At 50.7% G+C, this 27,272-nt stretch overlaps 2 protein-coding genes across 2 annotated transcripts; one reads left to right on the plus strand and one right to left on the minus strand.

The window, feature by feature from the left end:
• On the minus strand, window positions 1–13,839 carry TRIM16 (tripartite motif containing 16). The gene is made up of 7 exons (XM_078375414.1): window positions 13,806–13,839; window positions 13,457–13,567; window positions 12,697–12,915; window positions 12,362–12,425; window positions 4,796–5,004; window positions 3,878–3,973; window positions 1–1,206 (listed from the first exon to the last, which is right to left on the minus strand). The coding sequence occupies exons 1-7, from the start codon at window positions 13,837–13,839 to the stop codon at window positions 635–637; spliced, it is 1,305 nt and encodes a 434-aa protein (XP_078231540.1). The 3' UTR covers window positions 1–634.
• On the plus strand, window positions 12,152–26,174 carry LOC144582873 (uncharacterized). Its single transcript, XM_078375541.1, has 15 exons — window positions 12,152–12,240; window positions 14,615–14,716; window positions 15,005–15,068; window positions 15,238–15,320; window positions 17,115–17,154; window positions 17,623–17,703; window positions 17,905–18,012; window positions 18,341–18,447; window positions 19,772–19,820; window positions 20,727–20,847; window positions 21,521–21,615; window positions 21,995–22,060; window positions 22,521–22,620; window positions 22,968–23,117; window positions 24,010–26,174. The coding sequence occupies exons 3-15, from the start codon at window positions 15,006–15,008 to the stop codon at window positions 26,142–26,144; spliced, it is 3,198 nt and encodes a 1,065-aa protein (XP_078231667.1). The 5' UTR covers window positions 12,152–12,240; window positions 14,615–14,716; window position 15,005; the 3' UTR covers window positions 26,145–26,174.
• Window positions 26,175–27,272: the final 1,098 nt, after the last annotated feature.

The raw sequence follows: 27,272 nt of genomic DNA on the forward strand, positions 1-27,272 counted from the left end.
CACAAGTTCGCAATTTATTATAACTCTGCAATCTTCTCAGCCACTCTGAAGATTCCTGGTCATCCATTCTGGGCACAATGTGACATTTACCTGAGCAGACAGGAGAATTGTACTAGGAGATGAGGGAGACTTGGTGCCTAAGATTACTACAAACAGGCCAGGCTCACACCTGTAATCCCAGCACTTTGGGAGGCTGAGGAGGGTGAATCACGAGGTCAGGATTTCAAGACCAGCTTGGCCAACATTGTGAAACCCTGTCTCTACTAAAAATACAAAAAATTAGCTGGGTGTGGTGGCAGGCGCCTATAATCCCAGCTACTCGGGAGGCTGAGATGGAAGAATCTCTTGAACGTAGGAGGTGGAGGTTGCAGTGAGCCGAGATCACGCCACTGCCCTCCAGCCCAGGCGACAGTGCGAGACTTTCTCAATAAAAAGAAAACAAAGAATTACTACCAACACATAAAGAACAGCACCGTATGGAGCAAAGGAGAGCAGCTGGAGAATCTTCTCATTCGGGGATGCATGAGATTTTAAAAGTCTGCTACCACTGGCAGTTATTTCTGCCCACAAATCACCCTAAAATGCAAATCCCATCACTATGGCTAGCAAAGGCCTGGCATATGGTTCCTGTAGGCTAGGAAGCAGTCTCCACCAAGGACGGTGCTGGCTTCTCGGGTTCCTCTCCCAGATCCACAATCCGGATGGTGGAAAGCCAGAAGGCAGCGTAGACTGGCTCTGAAAACTTGCAGGCGAACTTGTGAACCAGAGTCATAGCATCATACTCTACGCCATAGAAGGAAAGGATCCCTCCTGGGAAGTCGACATAGACCCCGAGCCTACGGAAAGGGCCGGATTTGAGCGGGGTCTCCATGTCACTGTGCCAGGCCGTGAACTCCTTCCCGTTACATTGGAGGCTCCAGGAGAAGTTGTTCCCGGAAATGCAACTGTTGCGCTCCTCCCCTTTCCGGTCGATGCCTTTACAGGTCAGGCCAACATAGGCGCCTGCCCCGAAGATCTCCACCTCAAAATAGTACCTGTGCAGGTACAGACTCTGCTGGGACAGCACCTGCCGCCAGTGCAGGAACCTGCTGGGGAGGTCCGGGTAGGGGTGCTCCCAGGGTGTGGTGTTGGTGACTTTGCGGTTGTCCTCCTGCAGCCGGAGATACCTGTGTGCCGTGTCCGGGTCGAACGTGATGTCGTGCGCATCTGGGGATACACAGAAGGCAGAAGAATGGTTCGGGAATTGACAGCTGATTCAGACGGAACACTTTAAACCCAGCTGGGCTCCAAAGCACATAGAAGAAAGCATCCATTTCTCTGTTCTCTATTTACCCAGGCTGCTATTTCCCTAGGAAAAGAGCTGAGTGGTCCTAATCTCATCTATATATTTATCAACAAAGATAATACTTAAGAAAGTCTTATGAAGATTCCCCTTATGAAGCTCAGATTGCTTGACATTGATGACATCATTTGATGAACTGAATCAAGAAATAGATTAATTTACATTCATTCTTTCAGTCAACAAACATGTATTTAAAGTATTTGAGGAAGCAGGTACTCTTATACCTACATTTGACCCATTCATTCATTTTTAAAAATCTTTGACCAATATCTTAAAAGTGAACCAATGGATCAAACGGAGCATGATGAACTCTCAAACATGCCCTCATATTCCCCTCCCAAGCCCAAAGAATAAAAGTATCTCATGCACCCCATTGCTCAAGTCAAGCTCTGTGTTATTTTTGACATTTGTTTTGCCCTCAGTCTCATCCCCCATCCTCACCACACACACAGGCAACAGCAACGCCTATAGATTCTACCACTTCTCTCCAGACCCCTGCTTTACCCCCCACTAAGCCATCAGTCATCTCACTTGGACTAGTGCAATGTGTTCCTGACTGGTCAGTCATTGCTCTCTCTTGTCCCCTTGAAGACCTTCTCCACAACAGAGCCATGCTGCTTGTTTCAAGCTGTAGGCTAAGGCCAGTCATGTTGTTCCAGCTTAAAACCCTTTCATGGTGCCCTCTGTTCTTACAATAAAGCAGTGACCCCTTGCAATGACCTACCAGGCGCCACATTCCCAGTCCTTTCCTGTGTCTCTGATGCTCTCCCTTGATTACTGCATTCCTGCCATGCTGACCTCAGACCTACTCAGCACTCAACACCCGCTTTGGGCTTTTGGCACAGCCTGTTCCGTCTGAGACATGATCATGCCCTACTCTGAGTCTGGTGATTCCTACTGATCTGTTCAGGCTGCAACTGAGAGTTCATGTCCTTGAAGAGGCCCTCTGTGACTCTAAAGCACTTTCTCTCAGAGCACCATGGCTTTTTAAACTTGGTACCCCTCCCCATTTATAACAGTATATTCGTGTGAGTGTTTGTTTCCTGCTTGTCCTCCCTCTAATCTATGAGCTTCACATTTTGCACGAGATTCTTCTCTACCTCAGAGAAGATGTTCAGTATATATTTACCAAATGAATTAGCACATTAAAGACTATTTAAAAATCCCATAATTGGCTGGGTGTGGTGGCTCACGCCTGTAATCCCAGCACTTTGGGAGGCCAAGGCAGGTGGATCATGAGGTCAGGAGATTGAGACCATCCTGGCCAACATGGTGAAACTCGGCCTCTGCTAATAATACAAAAAATTAGCTGAGCATAGTGGCACGCACCTGGAGCCCCAGCTACTTGGGAGGCTGAGGCAGGAGAATCACTTGAACCAGGTAGGCAGAGGTTGCAGTGAGCCGAGATCATGCTACTGCACTCCAGCCTGGGCAACAAAAAAAGAATCCCATAATTTAAAAAGTTCTCGCTGGATACAGAGGCTCATGCCAACACTTTGGGAAGCTGAGAGGAGAGAATCACTTGAGGCCAACAGTTTGAGACCAACCTGGGCAACATAGGAAGCCTCCATCTCTACAATTGTTAAAAAAAAAAAAATTTTTTTTTTTAATTAGCCAGAGGTGATGGCACGTGCTTGTGGTCCCAGCTACACAGGAGACTGAGGAAGAAGGATTGCTTGAGCATGGGAGCCACGCTGGAGCCACTGCACTCCAACCTGGGGAGGAGACGGAGACCCTATCTCAAAAAATATACATACATACATATATATATGTCTACATGTTTATATATGTAAACATAGAAAACGTTTTAAGTGACTGTTTGTATTAACAGAAAGCTATCACTAATTAAGTTCTTGAGGAATCAAAAGCTACAGATGGATTTTTAACTATATGAGGGATTGGTATCCCAACGCCCATGTTGTTCAAGGGTCAACTGTACAGTGTTTTAAAAATGCTCATGGGCCAAGTTAATACCACTTAGAGACAGGTTCCTGACTTATGCAATTCTGGCCAAGCCATACATAGAAATGAACCACTTGGTAACTAGCCAGGAATCTTCAAAGTGCTATGGTCATGAAAGACAAAGATTGAAAGACTGATCCAGATTGAAGAGGACTAAGGAGACATGGAAACATCTGTGATCTTGGTTTGGACTTTGGGCCAGAAAAAAGGGCATTGATGAAACAGTTGGTGAAAGCTGAATAAGTTCTGTAGATTAGTTGATAGCATTGTAACGATGTTAATTCCCTAGTTTTGATCAATGCATTGTAGTTATGTAAAGCGTTAACATTAGGAAAAACTGAGTGAAAGATACATGGGAATTCTTTGTCCGATTTCTGTAATATTTGTGTAAGTTTCATATTATTTCAAAATGAAAAGTTAAAAAAACTGTTATTAAATTTTAAGAAATATATCATTTAGGGATAGACATGAAGTTGCAAGAACCTGAAACCCATATGAGAGATGGCAGTTCTTACTTAGCAAAGCGCTACACGGATATCAACAACTGGAGAAGGGGGTGCGTTCACAACTTACATTGGAGGAACTGTTCCCTGGTGCTGGGCTCAGGTTTTGAAGTCCAGTATTTGCGCTGAACAACAGCAGACACTTGAGTGCTGATGTCATACTCCTCTAGAAAACCAGAGAGTTGTGAATGCACACCTGTGCAGGTGGTCAGGAGACTCTGTGAATCAGGACTTCCCAGCCACCCTTCCCTGGGCTTCCTGGGGAAAGAAGGGGCTGAAGCCTAGTAATGTCTCACAGAAATATGCTCAATAGACTACAGTCCTTTCATAGGTAAGACAGAAACCACTGAAAAAGTGATCCAGACTGTCTTGGATTTAACTTCAAAGTACAGGCATCAGCAACCTGAGAAGCCAGTCATAGAAATGCCAGCCAATGGTATAATATAAGCATGACTAACTGACCTTTTCTGGGTCTCAATTGTAGAACAAAATCATCAAGAACAGAGTCCATGGGTATCACAGCTTGTCAGAAGGATGGCTTTGAAAATGAGACATTAGGCTGGGCGGGTTGCTCATGCCTATAATCCCAGCACTTTGGGAGGCTGAGGTGGGCAGATTACTTGAGGTCAGGAGTTCGAGACCAGCCTGGTCACATGGTGAAATCCCATCTCTACTGTCTCTACTAAAAATACAAAAATCAGACAGGCATGGTGACAGGTGCCTGTAATCCCAGCTACTAGGGAGGCTGAGGCAGAAGAATCTTGAATCTGGGAGGTGGAGGTTGCAGTGAGCCAAAATCGTGCCATTGCTCTCCAGCCTGGGCAACAGAGTGAGACTCTGTCTCAATTAAAAAAAAGAAAAAAGAAAAAAGAAAATGAGATATGAGATATTCACCCTGATATCATCTTCCCTTCCCTGTCTCTCACCTTCCTATCATCTACTGCTAGAGACATACCAGCCAGAGCCCATGGCCCAGAAAGCATCTCACCTTCCTTGGAAAACTCCTGGAGCTTTTCCTTATAGTTCTCCAACAACTGGATTAAGTGTACCGTGGAGTCCGTGATGACTTTGCGGATGCCCGAGGGTTTATCCTTCAGCCCTATGTAAACACTAGGGAAGGTGATGTCTTCGGTATTCTTAAACTTGCAGTATTCCTGCAGAAAAGAAAACAGCAAAACTTGCTGTGGTTTCTGTATTCTAAAATCAGATTTCTGTCTTCATTAAGTCACTTTTCGCATCTGTAAAATGGGCTGACGGTGTTGTGTCCTTCACAAAGAAAGTACATGTAAAATTTCAAGCTCAGGGTCTAACAAAATAGAAAGCACTTTTCTAATGTTGCAGAATATTCTGGAGACCGGAGAGACCAATGGATGAAACAGGAGGATTTTATTAAGGTGGCCACTGGCTCAGCAGATTAGGATCCCAAGGCTGAGCAAAGGAGAAAGAAAATGGGGTATTTTTTAGACAATCAAGATGAGGTAGCAGCTAACAGGTTTCCAGAAGCCAGAACAAAGAACAGTTAATTAATTTGCAACATGTAGTGCTGTACATTACATTTGAAAAGTAGCATTTTGAGAAACACACTGTACATTCTTTGGATGTTATCTTGCCCTGTGACCTTGCAACTGGTCAAGAAGAAAAACAAGAGTCTTGAGATGCCTGGGAACTCTGCTGAGAATGTGGGGAGAATAAATAAGGTTAAGTTTTACAGGGAGTTAGTTCACTTTAAGAAGAGCTGGGGGTTAAGTTTTATATTAAACAGCATACAACACAGCAAAATTTATTATATAGCAACTACAAATTATAAGGGTTTGTTTTTACTATTATTGCTATTATTTCCCTTCTTCACTTGCTGTTAGGCCCTCAAAATAAGTGGGATTTTAAAAAATCAAGTGAGAAAGTAGGTTTTTAAAAATCAAGACATACTAGATAGCCATGAACAGCTCCAATACACGGTCCAGACTGGGGACCAAAAAATAAAGAACATTCTTGCTTGGTTCATTCTGTCAATACTTGTTTTTTGATAATTTTTAAACACAAACCATAGTAGGAAATGGAGGAGCTCTCGGACAGGAGCGCCACCTCTTCCTTGTCAGTTTCATCCAATGCATAAATTTCTGTAATGCCTGTACCTTGCTTTAGCATTTACAAAGTGTTTTCACACAAATAATCATAGTTTCACCTAAGTTTCCAAACAATGTGTTATCAGGAGGGATGCTTTCAGATATAACACAGTATCAAACTTCAGCTGCAACTGAAGCATTAAAGAGCAGAGCAGGTGTAGAAGAACACATAGCAAAACCATAGCAATTAAAAGAGTTGTATGAAAATGATTAGATAGAGGCACAGAAGTAAAAACCAGAGAATTGATAGCGAAAGGGTGATTCAATATTTTAATGCTATATTCTGTATATGACAAAAGCAGCATTTATAATCAGTGGGAGAAAGGATGAGCTACTCAATAAATGTTGTTTTGAATGCCTAACCAACAATCTGGGGGGCAATGTTACCTTTTACCAAAATAAATAAATAAGTTATCTTACACTAAAATTTATTTTATATGTATTAAAGTCTTTTACGTTAAAAATAAAGTTACGAACGGAGAAAAGAAAACAAAGAAAAATAATTTATATATATATATTTTTTTTTCTTTTTTTTTGAGACAGAGTCTTGCTCTGTTGCCAGGCGCCAGGCTGGAGTGCAGTGGCACTATCTCGGCTCACTACAACCTCCGCTTCCCGGGTTCAAGCAGTTCTCCTGCCTCAGCCTCCTGAGTAGCTGGGACTACAGGCATATGCCACCATGCTCAGCTAATTTTTTTATTTTTAGTAGAGACAGGTTTTTGCCACGTTGGCCAGGATGGTCTCGAACTCCTGACCTCATGATCCACCCGCCTCAGCCTCCCAAAGTGCTGGAATTACAGGCATGAGCCACTGTGCCAGGCCAATTTATATACTTTTTGAATAGGAGAATCTGGAGGGAAACTTGTGAGGCAGGAAGCCAAATGCTTATTCATATTTTGTTTTGATATTGAAAAGCACAGAAAGAGAAACACTGTTGGTGTTTTTGTCTTTCTCAGCTTCTTTTTTATTCATTCGGAAGTTAACTATGTTGCATTTGTGTATTGGGATTACTGATAATTTTTTCCCCTCTTTTTTTGTATTTTCCAAGTTTTTTAACAATAAACATTTATTTTTTCTAACTAGCAGATAATTTTTTTTTAAATGCAAGCAAGAAAAAAAATCCTATTTCAGAATACTGAAGCTTGGATGGAGCCTTCTGAATTATTTACTTCAGTGGGCTTGTAGATAAATGAGAAATTTGAGACCCAGAGAGGTTAACAGCAGAGCTGTTTAGTGACAGATTTAGAAGGATGGTGTTTACCCCCAAACTAGTGTTCCTTCCCTGAAAAGTTACATGTTCTTCAGATGGGCTCCAATGGCTTGGCATTTAATGTCTATTGATACACTGTAATGAAAAGCATTTGCTCTTCCCAGCCTTCTTCAATTATTCCAGCCACAGCCTCTCTGTGGCAGGGCTCCAGTCTTATCCCTACCAAGCAAACCTCCATGCAGCAGACTGCTGGAGTGGTTTATAAAACATACTCACTGACTCATCACTCTCCCATGTGAAGCCCTTCCCAGCCAGACACCTGCCTGGCCATGCCAGCCTCATCACTCTGCACCTAGCATTCCAGGCTCCACCCTTGTTAAAGTACCTTGGCTCCCCAAGTCAGCTATGCTTCCCTCTCCCTTTGCATATGTTGTTCCCTCTACCTGGAACTACTGCACATTGAACTGACTGATCTTCCAGGACCTGCTTCAAGCTTCCCTACTCTGAGCAGTCCTACCTCCCTACCCCTTCACCTACTGCCATGATTGTAAGTTTCCTGAGGCCTCCCAAGCCATGCGGAACTGTCCATTAAACCTCTTCTTTTTACAAATTACCCAGTCTCAGGCGGTTCTTTATAGCAGTGTGAAAATGGACTAATACACCTTGCATTCACTTAGGTATTGAAGAAGAACCTGCTATGCACATACTACCAGTTTATTACTGGAACATGAAAACATGTATATGAAATGGACCCTGCCTTCAAGAAAAGACATACAGAGGTGAGAAACCAAATAAAAATACAAATACAAGCCAAGCATGGTGGCTGCTTCCTGTAATCCCAGCACTTTGGAAGGCTGAGGGAGAAGAATCGCTTGAGCCCAAGAGTTCAAGGCTGCAGTGAGCCATGATCACGCCACTGCATTCCAGCCTCAGTGTCAGAGTAAGACCCCATCTCAAATATATATATATACACAAATTATGTGTTAAGCGTGGGGGACACTCTCTTTTAAAACCCTGTCTACTCCGTTTTTTAAAGGTTGGGAGGCAAGGGTTGAGAAAAGGACTCACTTTTCTCAACAAGCCTAAAAGTACTGTCAGTTGGTGACAGCTGCCTTTCATGGAGGCCAAGCTACGCAAACAAAACTATGAAACACTTTAAGAGTAACATCTGGAGACAACGGATGCTGAAGAGGATGTGGAGAAATAGGAAAACTTTTATACTGTTGTGGGAGTGTAAATTAGTTCAACCATTGTGGAAGACACTGTGGTGATTCCTCGAGGACCTAGAAATAGAAATATCATTTGACCTAGCAATCCCATTACTGGGTATATACCCAAAGAATTATAAACTGTTTTATCATAAAGATACATGCACACATATGTTCGCTGTGGCACTGTTTACAATAGCAAAAACCTGGAACCGACCCAAAATGTCCATCATCGATAAACTGGATAAAGAAAATGTGGCACATATACACCATGGAATACTACGCAGCCATAAAAAGTGATGAGTTCGTGTCCCTCCTAGGGACATGGATGAATCTGGAAACTATCATTCTCAGCAAACTGACACAAGAACAAAAAACCAAACGCCACATGTTATCCCTCATAAGCAGGTGTCGAACAATTAGAACACGTGGACACAGGGAGGGGAGCATCCCACCAAAAGGTGGGAGCTAGGGGAGGGACAGCAGGGGGTGGGGAGGGTAGGGAGGGATAATGAGGGGAGAAATACCAGATGTAGGTGATGGGCCGGTGAAGGCAGCAAACCACCTTGCCAAGCATGTACCTATGCAACAATCCTGCATGATCTGCACATATACCCCAGAACCTAAAGTACAATTAAAAAAAACAAGAAGAGTAAAAGGGACCTGGATGCCATTTAGGTCAATCACTTGGCACTGCAGAAGCCCCTTAAGCAAGAGCCCAGCATGCTCACTCAGTCCCTTCATCCCCCGGCTGAGGAAGGCTGCCCACTCCAGTCTGATCAACCATGATAGCTAAAAACTTTTTCCTTGGGCTTCACCAAAATCCCCTTTCTCTCATTTCATCCAGCCGTCCTAATGCTGTCTTTCAGGGCCATACAGAACACAAACAACCCCTGTTCAACGTGACAGTCTTTCTAATCTCTAAAGACAGTTTCCATATTGCCCCTCAGTCTTCTCTACCGCCAGTTAAACAGCCCAAGGCTTCTAACTCTTTTCCAGATGACATGGTTTCAGATCACCTAACCTCCCCTGGGCTCACGTTTTGGGGTCATCTTTGATCTTCTCAACTCAGAGAGGATTCCAGGCTCTGTTTAGATTCCTCCTCCCTTATCCTATTGTCAGAAATTGCCCCCAGGCAAAAAGCCAAGGCAATTATAGGGTTCGTTTCACTTATTTCCATTTTCCCAGGGATCACAATCATGCACTTCCTGAAATAAGTTATTTTATGTATCTTGTCCACTTTCTAGTTACTTAACAGTGGGAGGATAAGTGGCTGAAACTGGACATCTGCACATGTTCAAACAATGCTTTCAACATTTTACCATTAAATATGATATTATCAATGTTCCCCTTAATATTGGGGGCAAGCAAGGGTTCCCGATACCACCATGTCTTTACAAAATTGCACTGGAGCTCCTGGTGAAAGCAGTAAGGCATTAAAAAAATAAGACTGGAAATGAATGAAAAGATCGATCAGCTTTTGCAGTTTGCATGTTTGTCTAGATAAAAATCCCAAAATATCTACACATAAATCCTAAAGTATATACATTTAAAATTAACCTTTAAAATGTGATTGTATAAAATACTACTAATAATAGCAACATAAAAATTTACCCAAAAATTAAAGCTACCCACAAATAGAAAAGACCTCTATAGAGGAAATTATAAAAACTTTATTCAAAGAAATCAAGAACTTAAGAGACATACAATCTTTATGGATCAGAAGATTCAACATTGCAAAGATGGGAATCCCCCCAATTGATATATGTTTTCAATGAAGTTATGATCAAAATTCTAGCAGGGTGTCTTTGGTACTTAACAAGTTGATTATAACATTGTTATAGTCTCTCCTAAGTTGGTATTGGTATAGGGGTATTCAAATAGAGAAATAGAACTGAAAATAGAGGCCAGAAAGAGAATCACATATGTGGAGAAACTTAGTTTATGATAGAGTTGGTACTGGAGATCAGTGTGGGAAGGACAGACGTTTCAATAATTGGTTAGCCATATGGGAAATACAAAGCAATGTGATTATGTGCTAGCCATGTTGCCGCGACTCTGCCGTGTAACAAACAACTTCCCAAGTCTCAGTAGCTTGTAACAACAAACACATATTTGTCACGCAGAGTCAGTTGTGGGATGCTGCAGGTCAGACCTGGTCTACTCCACAGGTCTCTCATTCTCTGACCCAAGCTTAAGGAGTGTGGTGGCTACCTGGGGCGTGCACTTCTCATATTACAGGTAAGGAATACACGAGAGCAAATCAAACCACACATTTAAAGTTTCTTGTTGGGTGGGGCATACATTATATCTGCTCACATTCTAATCACCAAGACGAGTCACGTGGTTAATGGTTAAGCTCAAAGACCGTGGGGCACTACATCCTGTCCAAAATGAATCATGGCTCACGGAGGAAGGCAAGAAAGAATTGTGAGCAAATAATACAATTTACTACAGATCCGACCTCAGACCATACCAAAAAAAATCAATCAATCAATCAATTTGAGGAGGCCTAAAGACAAAACTTATGAAACTTTTAAGAGACAATATAAGAGAATATCTTTAGGTGCTTAGTGTAAGAAAGAGATTCAAAAATATGAAACATAAAATAGAAACTATAAAATTTGATTATTTTAATTAAAATTAAGAGCTGCTATTCATGAGAAATTGAAAGTGAGATAAGACATTCACAATATGTATCGGTGGCAAAGAATTAGCATTCAGAAAACACAAAGTTTCCCTATAAATGAGGAACTTGGTATTTGATAGAATGGCATCATGAATCAGTGAGAAGAATCTGGATTATTCAATACAGGGTGCTGGTACAGTTGGCTGTCTACATGAGGAGAGATAAAATGAGATTCCTACTTCACTCTATATGCCAAGATAAATTCTAGATTATTTTAAAAGCTAAATATGTAAAGCAACATTTTATTACTTTAAGAGAAATGTAGAGTATCATTATTACATTGATAAGGAAAGAGTGTTTTAAATGAATATTGAAAAGACAAGTCATAAAAGTTGGTACGTTTGGCAACATTTTTTTAAAACTTATGTAAGTCAAAAGACTTCTGGCCAAGTGCAGTGGCTCACGCCTGTAATCCCACCACTTTGAGAAGCCGAGGCAGCCAGATCACCTGAGGTCAGGAGTTCCAGACCAGCCTCACCAACTTGATGAAACCCTGTCTCTACAAAAATACAAAAATTAGTAGGTGTGGCGGTGCACACCTGTAATCCCAGCTACTAGGGAGGCTGAGACAGAAGAATCGCTTGAACTTGGGAGGTGGAGGTTGCAGTGAGCCAAGATCACACCAGTGCACACCAGACTGAGCAAGAGAGCAAGATTCCCTCTCAAAAAAAACAGGACTACCTAAAAAATGTTAAAAGTGAAGTTATAGAGCAGAATTTGTTTTTTTGAGATGGAGTCTCACTCTGTCAATCGTCTGTCCCCCACCCCATTTCTGCAATTCCAGGAGTGCCCTGGATGGGGATGCTCTGATGATGACTATGGGTCCCAAGGTGGGAGACAGTAACAAGGGTGATGCAGAGACCTGGGTGATCATGTGAGTGGGGCAGCCAGGCCCAGCCAGAACAGTGACACACCCATGCACACTTGTTCACCCACATAACACATGCATGCTGACATACACAAACGCTGCACACAAGCATGTGGACACGTCGGGGGATGGAGGGTGCTGACTCTGGGCCATGCTGACCCAGGCAGGGGCCCCTTGTGATGGATGTCATGACATCACAATGACACGGCTGCTGAGCACTCACCCACCTGCCCCCCTCCCCTCTCTGTGTCTGGAGCTCTTGGAGACAAGACATAGAGGTGTCTGAGTCTGCAGAAACAGTTTTCTAAGTGACACAGCTGACTCAGTAGACTTGGGTGAGTGTGACCTGCTCTGTTCCCTCCCTGCTGACCTGGGGACAGCGGCTACCTCGTTAGCAGTCCTGGCCTCTGGGGAGGGTCATCCTGAGCACTTACCAGGTGCCTGTTCTACACCGACCTGGTAGACTCTGTGGGGTGGGTGCTGTCCCCGAATGTACCCATATCACAGGTGAGTGAGATGCCTAGGGTCAGAGAGGCAGTAACTGGCCAAGGGACCCAGTTGTGACTCTCAGCCCTGCCCTGTGCGAGCCCTGACTTCTGTGACCTCCCTACCCTAGATCCCAAATCTGTCTGGGTTCAGCCCGCGATGGGGCAGAGTCTGGCCCTGGAAGAGCCACTGGGATGGAGCTCCTATGGGCGGGGTGGAGGGGGTGGTGCTCGGTCCAAGTCTGTGCCCTAAGCTGGGTCCCCGCAAGAGGAGGTCTCACCAACTCAGACTTCGTGTGCAGTCACCGATGGTCATTGTGGGACCCACTGGACACATGGGGTCCCTTGACTGGGCCCAGGGTTTGGAGCCGTCTGCCTGTGGGTAATTGCGGAAGGGGACGTTGAGCACCGCTGCTCTGGGCCTGGGCAGTGGGGACCTGGTCAGGAAGGCCTGGTCGCTTGGGGACTGGTCAGCAAGGACGTGGTCAGTGGGGAATTGGTCATCCGGGGTCTGGTCAGCAGAGGCTTGGCCATTGGGGCTTAGTCAGTGAAAACCCGGTCAGTGGAGACATGGTCAGTTGGAGCCTGGTCATCAGGGGCCTGATCAGCAAGGACCTAGTCAGAAGGCCTGGTCACCGGGAAAACAGTGAAAGCCAGGCCAGCAGGGGTCTGGCCAGATACTTGCTGGGTGACCTCAGGCACAGTGTTTGTCCTTAGAACATCCTTGCCTCCATCCATAGCAGAAATGAGTCATGGCAGCCCGAAAGGCTACCGGGAAGAGGAGGTGAGAAGGTGTGTGGAGTCTGACCCTGCCACTCACACCTAGCATGTTACAGTCTAGCTGAGTTCCCCCTAATGAGGGGGCCTGCCTTGTGCCCTCTACCCACTAACCCCCATTTGCATCTTCAGTGCTGCCCCGGGTGGGGAGCTCTGAGGTTGGGGAAGACCATGGATGCTCTGATGCTGGACACAGGCCCCAAGGGAAGGTGACACTGATGAGGAATTGATGAGAACTTGGGTGCACATGTCAGTGGGACAGCTAGGCCTGGCCAGAGAAGCTACTCACGCGCACGCATGTTCACCCACAGGAACTGCATGCTCATCTGCACAAACACATCACACAAACACATTTTGGCACCTTGGGGGCTGGAGGCCACTGACTCTGAGCCCTCTGGGCCTGGGCAATGGAACCATTGTGATGAGTGTCATGACCTCACAATGTCACTGGTGCCGAGGGACCTCCCACCTGCCCACCCGCCCACCTGTGTGTTGTGCGGCACTTGGACACAAAACACACACAGGTGTCTGGTTCTGTGCATAAACGACTTTTCTAAGTGAGAGAGACAACTGCCTCAGTAGACTCAGGTGAGTGACCTCTGGGCAGATGCCAAGGAGAGCCATCCCTGAGCACTCACCGGGTGCACATTCTGCACTGACTGGGTGGACCATCCTCTCCCTTGTCCTCATAGTGACTCTGTGGTGTGGGTGCTGTCCCCAGATGTACCCATTCCACAGGTGAGATGTGAGAGTCAGAGAGGTGGTGACTAGCCCAGAGACCCAGGTGTGACCTGGGCCGTACTCTCAGCCCTACCCTTTGCCATGCTGGACTTGAGCTCTGACCTCTGTGGCCCCCTGCCCTAGATTCCAAATCTTCCTGCAGTTCTGGACTCCAGTGAGGCAGAGTCTGGTCCTGGAAGAGTCACTGCGACAGAGTGTGGGTGGGGTGGAGGGTGTGATTCTTGCTCCAAGTCTGTGCCCTAAGCTGGGTCCCCACAGGAGGAGGTCTCACCAACTCAGACTTCAGGTGCGGTCACTGATGGTTGCTGTGGGACCCACTGGACACATGGGGTCCTTCGTCTAGGAGTGGGGTGGGGCGTGCTCTGCCCTCAGGCAGCTGTGGAAAATGAAGGCTCCCTGGAGGGCTGCCTGGAGGGTGAAAATCCTACCTTCTGGTCAAAGGGGCTTAGGGACTGGAACCCAACCACCGTGTCCCATTCTCTCTGTCTGTCCCTCTTGTCATGACAGCTAGGAATTGTGGAGTCTGCCATCCCCCCCATCTGAGACAGGGTCTTCACGAGCACAGAGGCTGCTCTGGAGTCAATAGATCATCATTTCCCCAGACCAAAGTGCTTGGCTGGTGGTGTTCCTGAAGCAGCTTCACTGGCAAGAGTGAGTGACCATTGGAGTAGAACAGAGCAGTCACCAGATGTCTTGCTTCCTACAGAAAACTGAGTATATTCCTGGTCCCTGAAAAATCCCCGGAGGATTTCTGACCCCACATGTCTCCAGTTGCCCAGAACAGCCCATCATAGGCGTTTCACCCTCAGTAAGTAGACGCCGTTTGTCCTGCTGGGGCCGGTGCGTGTCTGCCTTGGGGTGCTTGGGGACAATGGGCCTCTCTGTTCAGGTCCCCATGTGCTCAAGTCTTCAGCAAGGAGCCCACCACTGGTTGGAGGCAAGAACTCCAGAGATTGAGTCAGGGGTGGGGCCACTCTTGCTGGCCCCTGTCATCTGGAAGGGGTAGTGGAATGCGTCTGGGAGTCTAGTGGGAGAGATTGGGTTGTTCTCTGGAGCTCTCGGCTGCAGCAGAACCTTGGATGACTTTGTCTTGCAGGATGGAGCTAGATGAGGCCCTGGATATGCTGCCCGGCCAGGGACAAGGAAACATCATCTGCCAGGTACAGGTCGGGCCGCTCCCTCAAGGGAGGCAGGGGCTCACTTCTCCTTCTGTGCCCTGGTCAGAGGGTCCTGGCTTCCTAAGGTCACAAGGCAGGGAGGGACTTCTCACATCACTGGGCTGAATAACCCTCACCTTGCCCCCCTACCCTGGCCACCTCTGGATTTCAGGTACACCGAGCTGGCACAGCAGTGGACGTGGGGCATGGGCCTGCTGATAATGAAAAAGACACCAAGCACCTTGGGATTACGCAGTGAGTCCTTTGTCCACCTCACCCCACCCCTTGCCACCGACCCCAACCTCAGCGATGGGTTTTGTTTTTAGAAAAGCCCCTCTGAAGCAGGACATGTCTCCCCAGCTCGGACCAACTTCCTCTCCAGGGTCAGAACTCCTCCCAGGCTCTCCTGCAGGTCCAGCCCATGGTCAGGGTTGTTGGCACAGCCTCGTGGCACATCTAGGGAGCTCAGGACAGTGGGTGGGGACAGAGCGGGGACTAGGACAGGTCCTTGGGTTTTCAGCTCTGTGGTCTCCAAGAAAGCAGGAGAGGACAGGGCAGCCTGAGGGTCTGGGCCTGTTCCCTTGGGGCCTGCTCAGGTGAGATCTGAGGGTTGTGGCCATGGGGCAAGGGGCACCTGGCCTGCCCTGTGGGTAGTTGTACAGCAGATCTCTGAGAGCTCAGGGGGCTAAGGCATCAAAAGGGGCATGGGTACACTGAGGGTCTTGGCCCAGGCCATGGAAGGTTGTGAAGAAGAAGAGCAGGGCTCTGGCCTGGGTTTCTCACTGAGGCTTGGGGGACAACAAAGCATGCAGCTGAAGGCCCCAGAGTGGTGCTGGGAAGGGCTCTGGCCTGGGAAGCAGAGACCAGCCTGGAGCCGGCCCCTCAGGACTCACAGGATCAAGAGAGGGAGGAGCCTGGGGGAAGGGAGCAGAGTGAGCCTGTGAGACCTGCCACTTCTGGGAAGCACCTGAACCAAGCCGGCCCAGTGTGGAGCTGATAGTCCGGGGAGGACAACAGATGGGGTTGGCACGGAACAGCAGCTCACCTGGGACCCCTCAGGTGGGGGACTCAGTCAGTCCCCAAGGCTTTGTAAGGCCCTCCAGAGACCCTGCTTCCCGCTGGCTCACTCAGCACTGCACAGGGTGGATGGGGGGCAAAGTCAGGGCAGGCAGAACCGTAGGGGGAGGACAGCCAGGCACCCCATGTCCTTGTTTTTGCAGTGGCTGGGAGGAGGCTGAGGGCTGAACGTCAGACCCTGAGAGCCAGCTGAGGCTGGAGGCAGGGTGGTGGGGCATACCCACTACCTGCAGGGCCCATGCTCACCCTATTACCCTGAATGTCTCACTGGCAGTCCAGCAAGAGATTGGCCGAGGCCTGGGTGTGGACGTATCAGGGAGGTCTCACTCAGAGGTTCCGACAGGACAAGGGTCACAGAAAGGCCACTGTGGCTTGAGTGAGGGTCATAGTCTCTGGGCAGGGCAGGATGGGGGAAGATGGGGAAGAGGCAGGGTCAGCGGCCAGGGTACAGGCAGAGGCAGGTGCATGCTGGGAGATCAGACCCTGCAAGGCCTGTGGGGAGTGTCTTGTGGGACAGGCTCCAGGTGCATCCTCAGGGCCCTGGGAAGCTCTCAGGCCAGGCTCCCTGGACTCTGGCGGGTGATGTGGTCACTCACAAGGCACTGCTGTCCGTCAGGGCTCAGCCACCCACCCTGGGCGGCAGCCATCCTGTCTCAGGACTGGACTTGCTCAGTTCCCACAGAGGGTGTTGCCTCCAGCCCAGGAGGGGCAGCCCCATTGTGTAGCCGGAGGCACCCCACTGGCCCCAGGTGGCCCCTGCCAGGCCAGCATCAAGCTCCCTCTTCTCTAGGGTCCTGGCGGCTCATGGGCATCAGCTCCGCAGGGAGGTTCTTGCCTTCCTTCCGTGTACCTTCTTCCAGACTGAGACTTAGGGTGGATAGGGATGGGCTGGTCCTTCCCTGGGGCCCTCTCTGGGAGGGGGATGGCTCCTGGCCTGGGCAGGATCTCAGCTCTGCCTGGGTTGCCTTACAGTGAGACAGAGCTGCTCCCTGTGCATATTCCGAAGGTGAAGGTAAGAGCCTGGGACTGCTGTGTGGGACACTGGTCCAAGGACAGGGAATCAGGTGGTCAGTGAGGCAGCGGGGATGGCCCACAGGCCCGGGCGGTGGTGAGTGGGCCACGGCTATCAATGGGAGGAGGGGCAGCCATTCCTGCTGAACTCTGTTCCCATGAGGGTTTCACCAAAATGCAAACTGCAGTCCTGGCTCACAGTCAACCACCTGTTTGCACAAGTCCCGAGCTGAAGCCTGGGGCTGACCAAAACTCAGGGCGTCTGTGTCCTGAAGATGGTGTGTCCTGGCGTCACCAGTCCACACTTCTAGCTGCAGTTAGTTCAGAGGGTCTCCGCCCCTGGGGTCTGCCCTTTCCTGGCTCCTTCCCATTGGGTCCCTTCAGGGCCCCAAAGCCCAGGACCCAGCATCCACAGGCCGCTGCCAGGCCCCTGACAGCTCAGCTAACTCCATCATGCCTCATTTTACAGCAAAGAAGTCAGGATACAATATGCATCAAGAACTGGGTCAAGGTGTTTAAAAGCTGGCCGAAATATAAAAACACCAAGAAGGTACCATGGGGAGGGAGTGGCCCCATGACTGATTGCTGCAGAGCCAGGAGACAGGCACCCATGGCTGTGACCTGGCACCACCTGCCTCTCAGTGGGTGGGTGGCAACCCATCCTCACTACAGGACAGCGGGCCTGTTCGCCAGCTTTCCTCGCTGGAGCCGCCCCGTGTCCTGTCTCACTGGAAGTTTCTTCTGTCTGTAGCTCTCCCACATAGTATACAAAGGAATTCCCCAAGCAGTACGAGGTCAGGCATGGGCACTCCTGCTTGATGTTGACCAAATCAAGACTGAAAACCCTGGGAAATACAGGGTAAGGCCCTCCCAGACTCAGCCCGGGCAGGACAAAGAGGCCAGACCGTGGCAGGCGCCCGGGACCCAAGCTGGAGGGAACGTGGAGCCCGGGTTGGGGGTGGGGGTTCAGGTCAGACGCACATCCAGGACGGACACTCACGCACCACAGGTGTGCTGGGCTCTGCTGACCCTCCCTGGCTTCAGAAACAAGGCAAAAAGAGCTTTCTGCAGAAGGAAACCTTCCTCCTTTCCTTCCAGAAGTGCTGACTGTGGGATGGCTGCTGTTTGGGGCAGGCAGTCTTTTGTCTGTTCTGAGGCTGCTTCCTCCTCTTGGTCCTTCCCTACAGGTCATGAAGGAGAAGAGCAAGAGTTCCCCCAGGATCATCCGCCGCATCAAGCTAGATGTCAAGTACAATCTCTGGGACAAGATGTTCACAGAAGGACTTCGGGTCAAGTAAGACCTATGGGGGCTGCAGGGGTGCCAGGGAAGATGGAGCGATCCAGAGGAATGAGGGCTTCCCCAGGGCAGAGGCCAGGGTCACCCAGGAGGGGTGACAGAGCCACCAAGGGCTCTCCTGCCCCAGGGAGCAGCCAGCACCATGGACTGAGCACCTCTGGGGCTCTAAGCCCTGGTCCAGGCTGGGAGGCGTGGGGCTAGAATCCAGGTGGTTCCCAAGGAGATGAAAGGCAGCAAAAGGAAAAAGCAAAATATATATATATATTATATATATATATATACATATATATGTATGTATTATATGTATGTATGTATGCAGAACAGTGAAAAGTGCTCTCCATGACCCTCAAGTGCCCAGGGTAGGGACCCCTGGGAAGGTAGCAGGATGCCATGGTTCAGGAGCCTTCCTGGGCAACACTAACAGCCCAAAGTACCAGGGAAGATGCTGGGCCCCAGAAACTGGTGGGAATCCCATCTAAGACTTGTGGGAATGGGACAGGGCACAGCCACTTTAGAAGTCAGATAGGCCACAGCTTACAAAGCTCAGTAGCTTCGTACCACACAACCCCGAAGTGTCACAGATATTGACCACGCTGATTTGAAACTGACGTGCAAGTAAAACCCGCATGCCACGTTCATTGCTTGATTGATTGTCACTCACACCTGGAGGCTACCGAGATGATCTTCAACACAGGAACTGGGGAGGAAGGGGATTCTGCTCTTCAGACAGACAACTCAGTGAGGAAAAGGAATGAACCCCTGATGCCCACAGGAACATGGGTGGATTGTAGATGCATCTTGCTGAGGGAATGAAGCCAGACCCAACAGGCTACCACTGCAGAAATCCAATTCACAGACCAGGAAAAAGGCAAATCATAGAGACAGAGAGCAGGTCAGGATGGCCAGGGGCTGATGGAGCCCGGAGAGGTCGGCTGCAAAGGGACATGCTGGGGACTTGGAGGATGAAGGAGCTGCTCCAGGTGGGGCTGAGTGGTGGACGAGAGGCCCTGCACATTAGTTCAGAGCCACGGAACTGTACATCCCAAAGACTGGACTTCCATGTGTGCAAACCCAGAAAGGGGGGAAGAAAAAGATCAACCAGAGTGAAAATGATCACTGATCACACCTGTGATATTTGCATTGCGAGGAATGTGAATTTTATCGAAACAATTCCTAAAAACTCAGGTGTCCTGAAGAGCTCCCTGCTTATTTGGGGGATCATCCAAACCCAGAATTGTGTTTGTGGTCCGGGTTTGTAGACAAAATGAAACTGACAGAAGCCGAACAAAACAAGCAAAACTCTCTTTTCCCTCTTTTCCAGTCAGCAGGAATTATGTGACATTCTCGTGGCCTACTCTGCATATAACCCTGTGAGTATTCCCGGGCAGCGATATTCCTGGGCCATATTCCCATATTCACAGGCATGGGTTTCTCTCGGGGGTGTCCCCACTTCTTGAAATTTCAGTGTTCGTCACCCACCAGAACGTAGTAGGCGGGACTCAAGCTCACTGCTGGCAGAAAAGGGTTGAGGCCCAGATGTCTCAGATGAAGAAATGACCTTCCCCTCCTGGTGTTGCCCCAAAGCTTGGGAGCTTGGCTGGGTCCCACACAGGATGGCCCTCACAGGAGACAGGTTTGACAAGTTGCCGAGGTGCCTGATGGGCCAGGCTCTTCTCATGAAATGAGTCTGCATCCTGAGGAAGCCTCTTGTTCACTGGAAACCTGGAACGGATACAATTTCCCCTTTGCCCAAACCCCATAGGAGCACAGCAGATAGGGGAGGGGGTCACCCAGGTGGCTGCTCCTGCTCGGCCCCCACTTTCCAGACCATTCCAGGCAGGGAGAGCCGCTGAGCTGACTCCACGGGCTGCCCACATGGGGTCTGGACCCATCCACCCTCCTGTGCCCGGCAGGCAGCCCCTGGGCTGTTGTTGTGGGACCTTTGTGTGGGGGTCAGCGCCCAGCCGTCTGCCCTCATGGTGCGTGCAGTTCATAGGTCCTACTCCAGGCCTGGCCCAGGGGAGGGGCATGAACAATCCCTGCCTGTGCCCTTTTGGGCCATGTGAGCTTGAACGCTCATGGCAGGGGTTCCCCCAGGCTCCTTGTCCACTGAGTTGTGTTTTACCTGCTCTGTCCTCATGGGCCAGGGGAGGAGTGCAGAGGCTACACCTCAAATCCCCTGTGGCCTGAGGCAGATGTCCCTGAGGACCTCTGCCATCTCTGGTGATGCGAACGTCCCGGGTGACATCCTACTACAGTGACTCTGGCTCTTGCAGGAGATGTGCTACCACAGGGACCTGAGCCACATCACCGCAATCCTCCTCCTCTATCTGCCAGAGGAAGATGCGTTCTGGGCTCTGACCCAACTACTGGACAGTAAAAGGCATTTCCTGCAAGGTAGGTGGACATCTGTCCCCAGTGCTTTACACAGCCATGCCAGGGGACGGCCACTCTGGCTGGTGATCCCGACTTCCAGGCAAGGTAACTTCCTTGTATCCCAGCTCATTTGGAGACACAGCAGCCTGGGTCTGGGCAGGGACCCCCTCATGTCAGGTCAGACGCCTTTCATCCCCAACAGCAGAGGGCATCGATACCTCCCCCTGGTCGCCCTCTTTCACCGAAGCCAGCCTTGACTTTGTGCAGGTGCCGCTCAACTTCCTGAGTGTCCTCCTGCCTCTTAGCTGGCTGTGCTCCCAGCCAACTTCCCTCCCCATGGATGGGCCAACAAGGCCAAGATGGCTGTGTCTGCCCATCACGTGTCCCCCAACCTGACCTCACATCCAAGAGATGCTCACATAGCCCCGAGCTCCCACCCTGTTCTCCCTGCTGGCACCTGCCTCATGGTGTCAAACGCATGCCTGCTCTCCTGGCACCTGGATCCAGGATGCCACTGGGCAGCACCTCCAACTAGACCACACCTATCCAGGTCTGAGGCCATATGAGGGGTCACCATGATGGGAGGGAGGGAGGCCTCAGGGTCCAGGGTCCCCCTCCTGCCCCACTCTTCCAGCTCAAGCCTCCACTTATTGGGAATGGGCTCTGACAGGGTAATGGGTTGGGGCCTTCTCAGCATTCTACAGCCCAAATAAAGCCCTGCTGCAGAAGCTCCTATCGCGCCAAAAGCAGATGTTGCACAAGTACTTCCCCAAGACCATGAGACACCTGGTGAGTAAATGATGCCCTCGGCTCCTCCCCAGAGGCCCTGGGTCCCATGGGCCAGGGGAGGCTCCAGCGCCTCATGGGGCTGGCAAGAGGCCAAGTCCCAGCCGCGGCCTGACCTGGGATGGGCATTCTCCACGGGTTCAGAGTTGGGTTTCCTTTCTCTGCCCTGGTGGAGGCAGAGGCACTGGGACCAGGGCCAAGCTGAAGCTGAGCAGGGCTGAGGGAAGTGTTTCCACTGGGCGTCCATACATGGGGCAGGTGTTGAAGCCCTGGCCACTGCCCTGGGTTCTGTCTTTTTGAGAAGGGTCTGCAGAAGGGCCTGGAAGTGGGAGGATTTCAGGGAAACCCAGGGGGTCCTGAGCACCTCTGCTCCTTTCTTCAGGGCAAGGAAAGGCTGTGCATTGAGGATTCCATGCTGAGGAGGCTCTTCGGGTGTTTTGTTGACGGGGTAAGGAGGCACAGGGAGACCCCAGCCCAGGGACCCTCCTGCCCTACAGTGTCCGGCTCCCTCAGCCCAGGGGTCTGGCTTTCCCAGGAGGACCTGGCTCACCCCCAGCCTGCAGAAGGCAAAGGCAGGTCCCTGCAGGGCACACAAACCAGGCCCTGCCTGAGAGGGGGCATCTCACAACAGAGGCCAGGGCTCAGGCCCAGCCTCATGAGCAGACTGGGTCAGGACCCAAATTAAGAAGGAAGCCCCAAGTCCTCAGAAAGCCCCTCATTCCAGAAGCCACAGCCCTGAAGAGTCCCCCATGAGGAGCTGTAGGACTCTGTCTGACCCAACCTCATGGGGGGGTCTCATCCCACGGAGAGGGGTCCCCACCACTCCAGGGGACTGAAACCCTAATGGGCCCTGCTCAGGCCACCAACCCCAGCCTGGCCAAGTCCTCTCAAACCTGCTGTCCCTACAGAAATCCTTAGGGCTCACCCTGCGACTGTGGGATGTGCTCATCCTGGAGGGCCAGCGGGTACTGACGGCCATGGTGCATGCATCATTCAAAATACACAGGAGTAAGTCACATGTGCCCAAGGGTGCGTGAAGGAACACGCGGGACAGACCCCGGCTGGCCTGAGGGACCTGTCCTTACACTGCCTGCCCCATCGGGTCGGGGGTCTGGCCTGGGGCTAGGCAAGGCATGATGACACTGGGCCCCAACGTGACCCAGAGGAAAGTCAGGAGTGTGATGAGCACTTCCCTGCACGGCCTTCCCCAGCTGTGGCCTCCTGTGCACAGCTCGACCTCGGGTGGCCCAAAAGGACCCGGCACTACCCAGTGGGAGGTGGGCCTGGTAGAAACAGGGTGTGGGCACTGACCCTTCCCGGGGAACCCTCGTGGCCTGATGCCCCCCTGTCCCTAGAGCTCCTCATGAAGCTTTCCTGGAACACCATCCCGGAGTTTCAGGAGCAGCTCTCTCAGAGCTGGGCCCTGGAGGACAATGCCATCCTCAGGAATCTTCTAGCATCCATGAAGAAACTCACAAGAACACACTGGGACCTGCCACCCCCAGGTGGGCTCCAGCACCAGATCCCCTCTTGAGTCACCCTCTGGGCAGTCAATGGTGGGGAGTGCCCTGGCCCCACCAGTCCTGCTACCTGGCCTTCCTCCTGCACCACAAACGGGTCTGCTGGTCCTCAGGGCAGGTGCTGAGCGCACATGTGCTGGACATGCTGTGCGGGCAGGCAGGGGCTGTGGGCAGGACCCCCCAACACCCCTCCCACACTTTCCATGTTGCTCCCCTCTCCCACTTGAAGGGCCCTGAGGGACACCGGGGCAGTCAGACCCCACTGTGGAAGCCCCCACCCCTACCTCCAAGCAGCAGGGACCCCCCATTCTTGAGTGCCCCTCCAAGGATGTCAAGATAACAAGACAGGGGGACGAGAGAATCAGGATTTGGGCAGACAGCATTCGGGGGAAGCCCTGACCCAGAGCCAGAACCAAGAGTTCAGCCGGGTGTGGGATCAGTCCAGCCCCAGCATGGCGTGGAGGGCCTGGAGGGCAGAGGGGAACCCGTGCCTGGGGCCTTCTCATGCTCTGTGGAGACAGGCCCCCATGTGACGTGGCAAGAAGGCTGTGTGACAGCGCAGGTCCCTTCCACCTGTGTTCTAAATCGCAGCTGCCGGGCAGCCCTGAGGTGAGGGTGTGAGGCAGGAAGCCCTGAGCCACCCAGAAACCTGGGGGCCATTCCAGGAGTGACCTGAGGTTCCTAGAAAGGTCCCCCACCACAGACTGTACACAGCCCTCACCCTGAAATCAGCTGCCTGCAGGGCCGTCCTCAATGTCAGACCAGGAGGCCAAACATGGACACTGAGGATTCCAGAGACCCAGGCTTGTGGGGTGTAGCCCTGAAGAGAACAGATGGGCCCGGTGAAGATGCCGACTACTTCTGTTTCTTTTTCCAGCCAAGCTCAAGGAAGAGTCCTCGGGTGTGTCCTCTGGCATTGGGCCCCGCTGTGAGGAGGACAGACAGACCCTCCCCACCCCACCAGCTCAGCTCCAGGAGCTCATGCCATCAGACCACCTGCGACAAAGGACTTGTCCTCCCACAGCCTCACCTGACAGGGCTGTCCCTAAGGCCCAGATTGAGGACCCTCAGCATGAGGGGGCTCCCCAAGAACACAGAGACAGTCCAAAGACTGAAGATAAGAACCATCTGTCCTCCAGCAAGATCAGACTTTACATTCCATGGAAATGCATGTCCAGGAGCTCTGTGCCACTGCTCCTCAGAGATGTGACTGTTGGGGACCACCATTTCCTGCATTGCCATTTCAAACACGGCTCTAGGGACTCTGAGGTGGCTTCTCCAGGACCCAAGACCACACGCTGCCCTGTGGGGGTCCCAGAGGCTGAAGATGAGGGCCGCCTGTCCCCTGGCGAGGTCAGACTTTGGGATTCAGACACATCCTCATCCAGTAGCTCATCCGGGAGCTCTGTGCCACCACTCCATGCAGACCCGCCCATCAGGGTCCTCCGTTCCATGCCCCGCCATTTCAAACATGCCTCCAGGGACTCTGCGGTGGCTTCTCCAGGACCCAAGGCCACACGCTGCCCGGTGGGGGTCCCAGAGGCTGAAGATGAGGGCCGCCAGTCCCCTGGCGAGGTCAGGCTTTGGGATTCACGCAAATACTCATCCAAAACCACACGCTGCCCTGTGGGGGTCCCACAGGCTCAAGATGAGGGCCGCCTGTCCCCGGGCGAGGTCAGGCTTTGGGATTCACGCAAATACTCATCCAAAACCACACGCTGCCCTGTGGGGGTCCCACAGGCTCAAGATGAGGGCCGCCTGTCCCCGGGCGAGGTCAGGCTTTGGGATTCACGCAAATACTCATCCAAAACCACACACTGCCCTGTGGGGGTCCCACAGGCTCAAGATGAGGGCCGCCTGTCCCCAGGTGAGGTCAGGCTTTGGGATTCACGTAAATACTCATCCAAAACCACACGCTGCCCTGTGGGGGTCCCACGGGCTCAAGATGAGGGCCGCCTGTCCCCGGGCGAGGTCAGGCTTTGGGATTCATGCAAATACTCATCCAAAACCACACGCTGCCCTGTGGGGGTCCCACAGGCTCAAGATGAGGGCCGCCTGTCCCCGGGTGAGGTCAGGCTTTGGGATTCACGCAAATACTCATCCAAAACCACATGCTTCCCTGTGGGGGTCCCACAGGCTCAAGATGAGGGCCGCCTGTCCCCTGGCGAGGTCAGACTTTGGGATTCAGACACATCCTCATCCAGTAGCTCATCCGGGAGCTCTGTGCCACCACTCCATGCAGACCCGCCCATCAGGGTCCTCCATTCCATGCCCCGCCATTTCAAACATGACTCCAGGGACTCTTCGGTGGCTTTTCCAGGACCCAAGGCCACACGCTGCCCGGTGGGGGTCCCAGAGGCTGAAGATGAGGGCCGCCAGTCCCCTGGCGAGGTCAGGCTTTGGGATTCACGCAAATACTCATCCAAAACCACAGGCTGCCCTGTGGGGGTCCCATGGGCTCAAGATGAGGGCCACCTGTCCCCGGGCGAGGTCAGGCTTTGGGATTCCCGCAAATACTCATCCAAAACCACACGCTGCCCTGTGGGGGTCCCACAGGCTCAAGATGAGGGCCACCTGTCCCCGGGCGAGGTCAGGCTTTGGGATTCACGCAAATACTCATCCAAAACCACACGCTGCCCTGTGGGGGTCCCACAGGCTCAAGATGAGGGCCGCCTGTCCCTGGGCGAGGTCAGGCTTTGGGATTCACGCAAATACTTATCCAAAACCACACGCTGCCCTGTGGGGGTCCCACAGGCTCAAGATGAGGGCCGCCTGTACCCGGCGAGGTCAGGCTTTGGGATTCAGACACATCCTCATCCAGTAGCTCATCCGGGAGCTCTGTGCCACCGCTCCATGCAGACCTGCCCATCAGGGTCCTCCATTTCCTGCGCTGTCATTTTGAACACTGTCGTTTCTACATCTCCCATGAACAGCCCTGGAACTACAAGACCCTACTTTTGTTGTGTTTATGTCGAAGAGAGTATTTGTGTAGAAGACAGCTTGGAACATTAGGAGAATAAAGTGTTTCCTGTGGTTACAGCACAGAGTGGGGTGTGTGTGTGTGTGTGTGTGTTTATGTGTGTGTGTTACTCACATCTCTACACAAGAAATTCCTTTAACTTAGAATGCCCTTTTACCATTGTGTTCCTGGAGTTAGAAAACACTTCATGAAAATTAGCATGACCTTCCTTTATGCTTCTCTGGTTTGTTTTATATTCTCTATTAGACACATTTTAAAATATTATAAATCATTGAGAGTAACATTTTGCCTCCCCCTGCTCCAAATATGCGTTTTTCCTGTTTGATTAAACAGCCTTTGAGCATCTGTCACAGATCCAGTTCTGTCCTAGGTAATTCAGAATAAAGATCAGGGCTTGGTTGTTGCCAGGCTAGTCTGTAAATTCTAAGGAAGGGGGTTAAGGACAGGACTCTGGGAGGCAGTATGATGTGATCCTGGAGACAGAAGATAGGAAAAGATAAGCACGTGTTCTAGACGTGTTTAAATTCTCAAGTAGGAGTCAACGCCATTCTCTTTGATGAGGAAGGAGATATGAAATCAGACAGCCAAAAAGGCTTTCTAGAGAACATCCTAACTTTTGATGATGTTTCCATCACCTGGGTGGCATCCTCTTCTCCATCCCTCTGTTTGCTCCAAAGCAGCTGCTGGCGTCTCAGAGAGGTGCACACAGTGGCTATAGGGGTTCATAGATCCACAGCTAAACACTCTTATCTACCCCTGGAAGGTTTTGATGCTTTAAAACCTTTACACCTTCATCCTAAGACCCAAAGTTGCAAATTGCACCAGGAGCTGGAAACAGATGCCCGCTGAGAGCTAAGAACAGACACAGTGCATGAGCAGTGTCCCAGCAGGATCACCACTTGGCTCTTGGCAGTGTCAGGCCTGCTCATGGCTTCTGGCAATGACCATCAGTTGCTTCATCTTCTGAAAAGGAAAACTACCCAGCTGGCCAAGCCAGATCTCCAGGAAGGAGGTGTATCTGTCTCCTGCTTTGAGATCAATCCTTCCACTGCTCCATTCAGGGAGCCCCAGAGAAAGTAATGTGTGAGTTCAACACACTGAAAATCTGTACCTAGCCCAGGTCAATGGTTGAAAACAGCAGGTATACCACGGCTTTCACC

Source organism: Callithrix jacchus, chromosome 5 (assembly GCF_049354715.1).
Source record: "Callithrix jacchus isolate 240 chromosome 5, calJac240_pri, whole genome shotgun sequence".
NCBI lineage: Eukaryota > Metazoa > Chordata > Mammalia > Primates > Cebidae > Callithrix > Callithrix jacchus.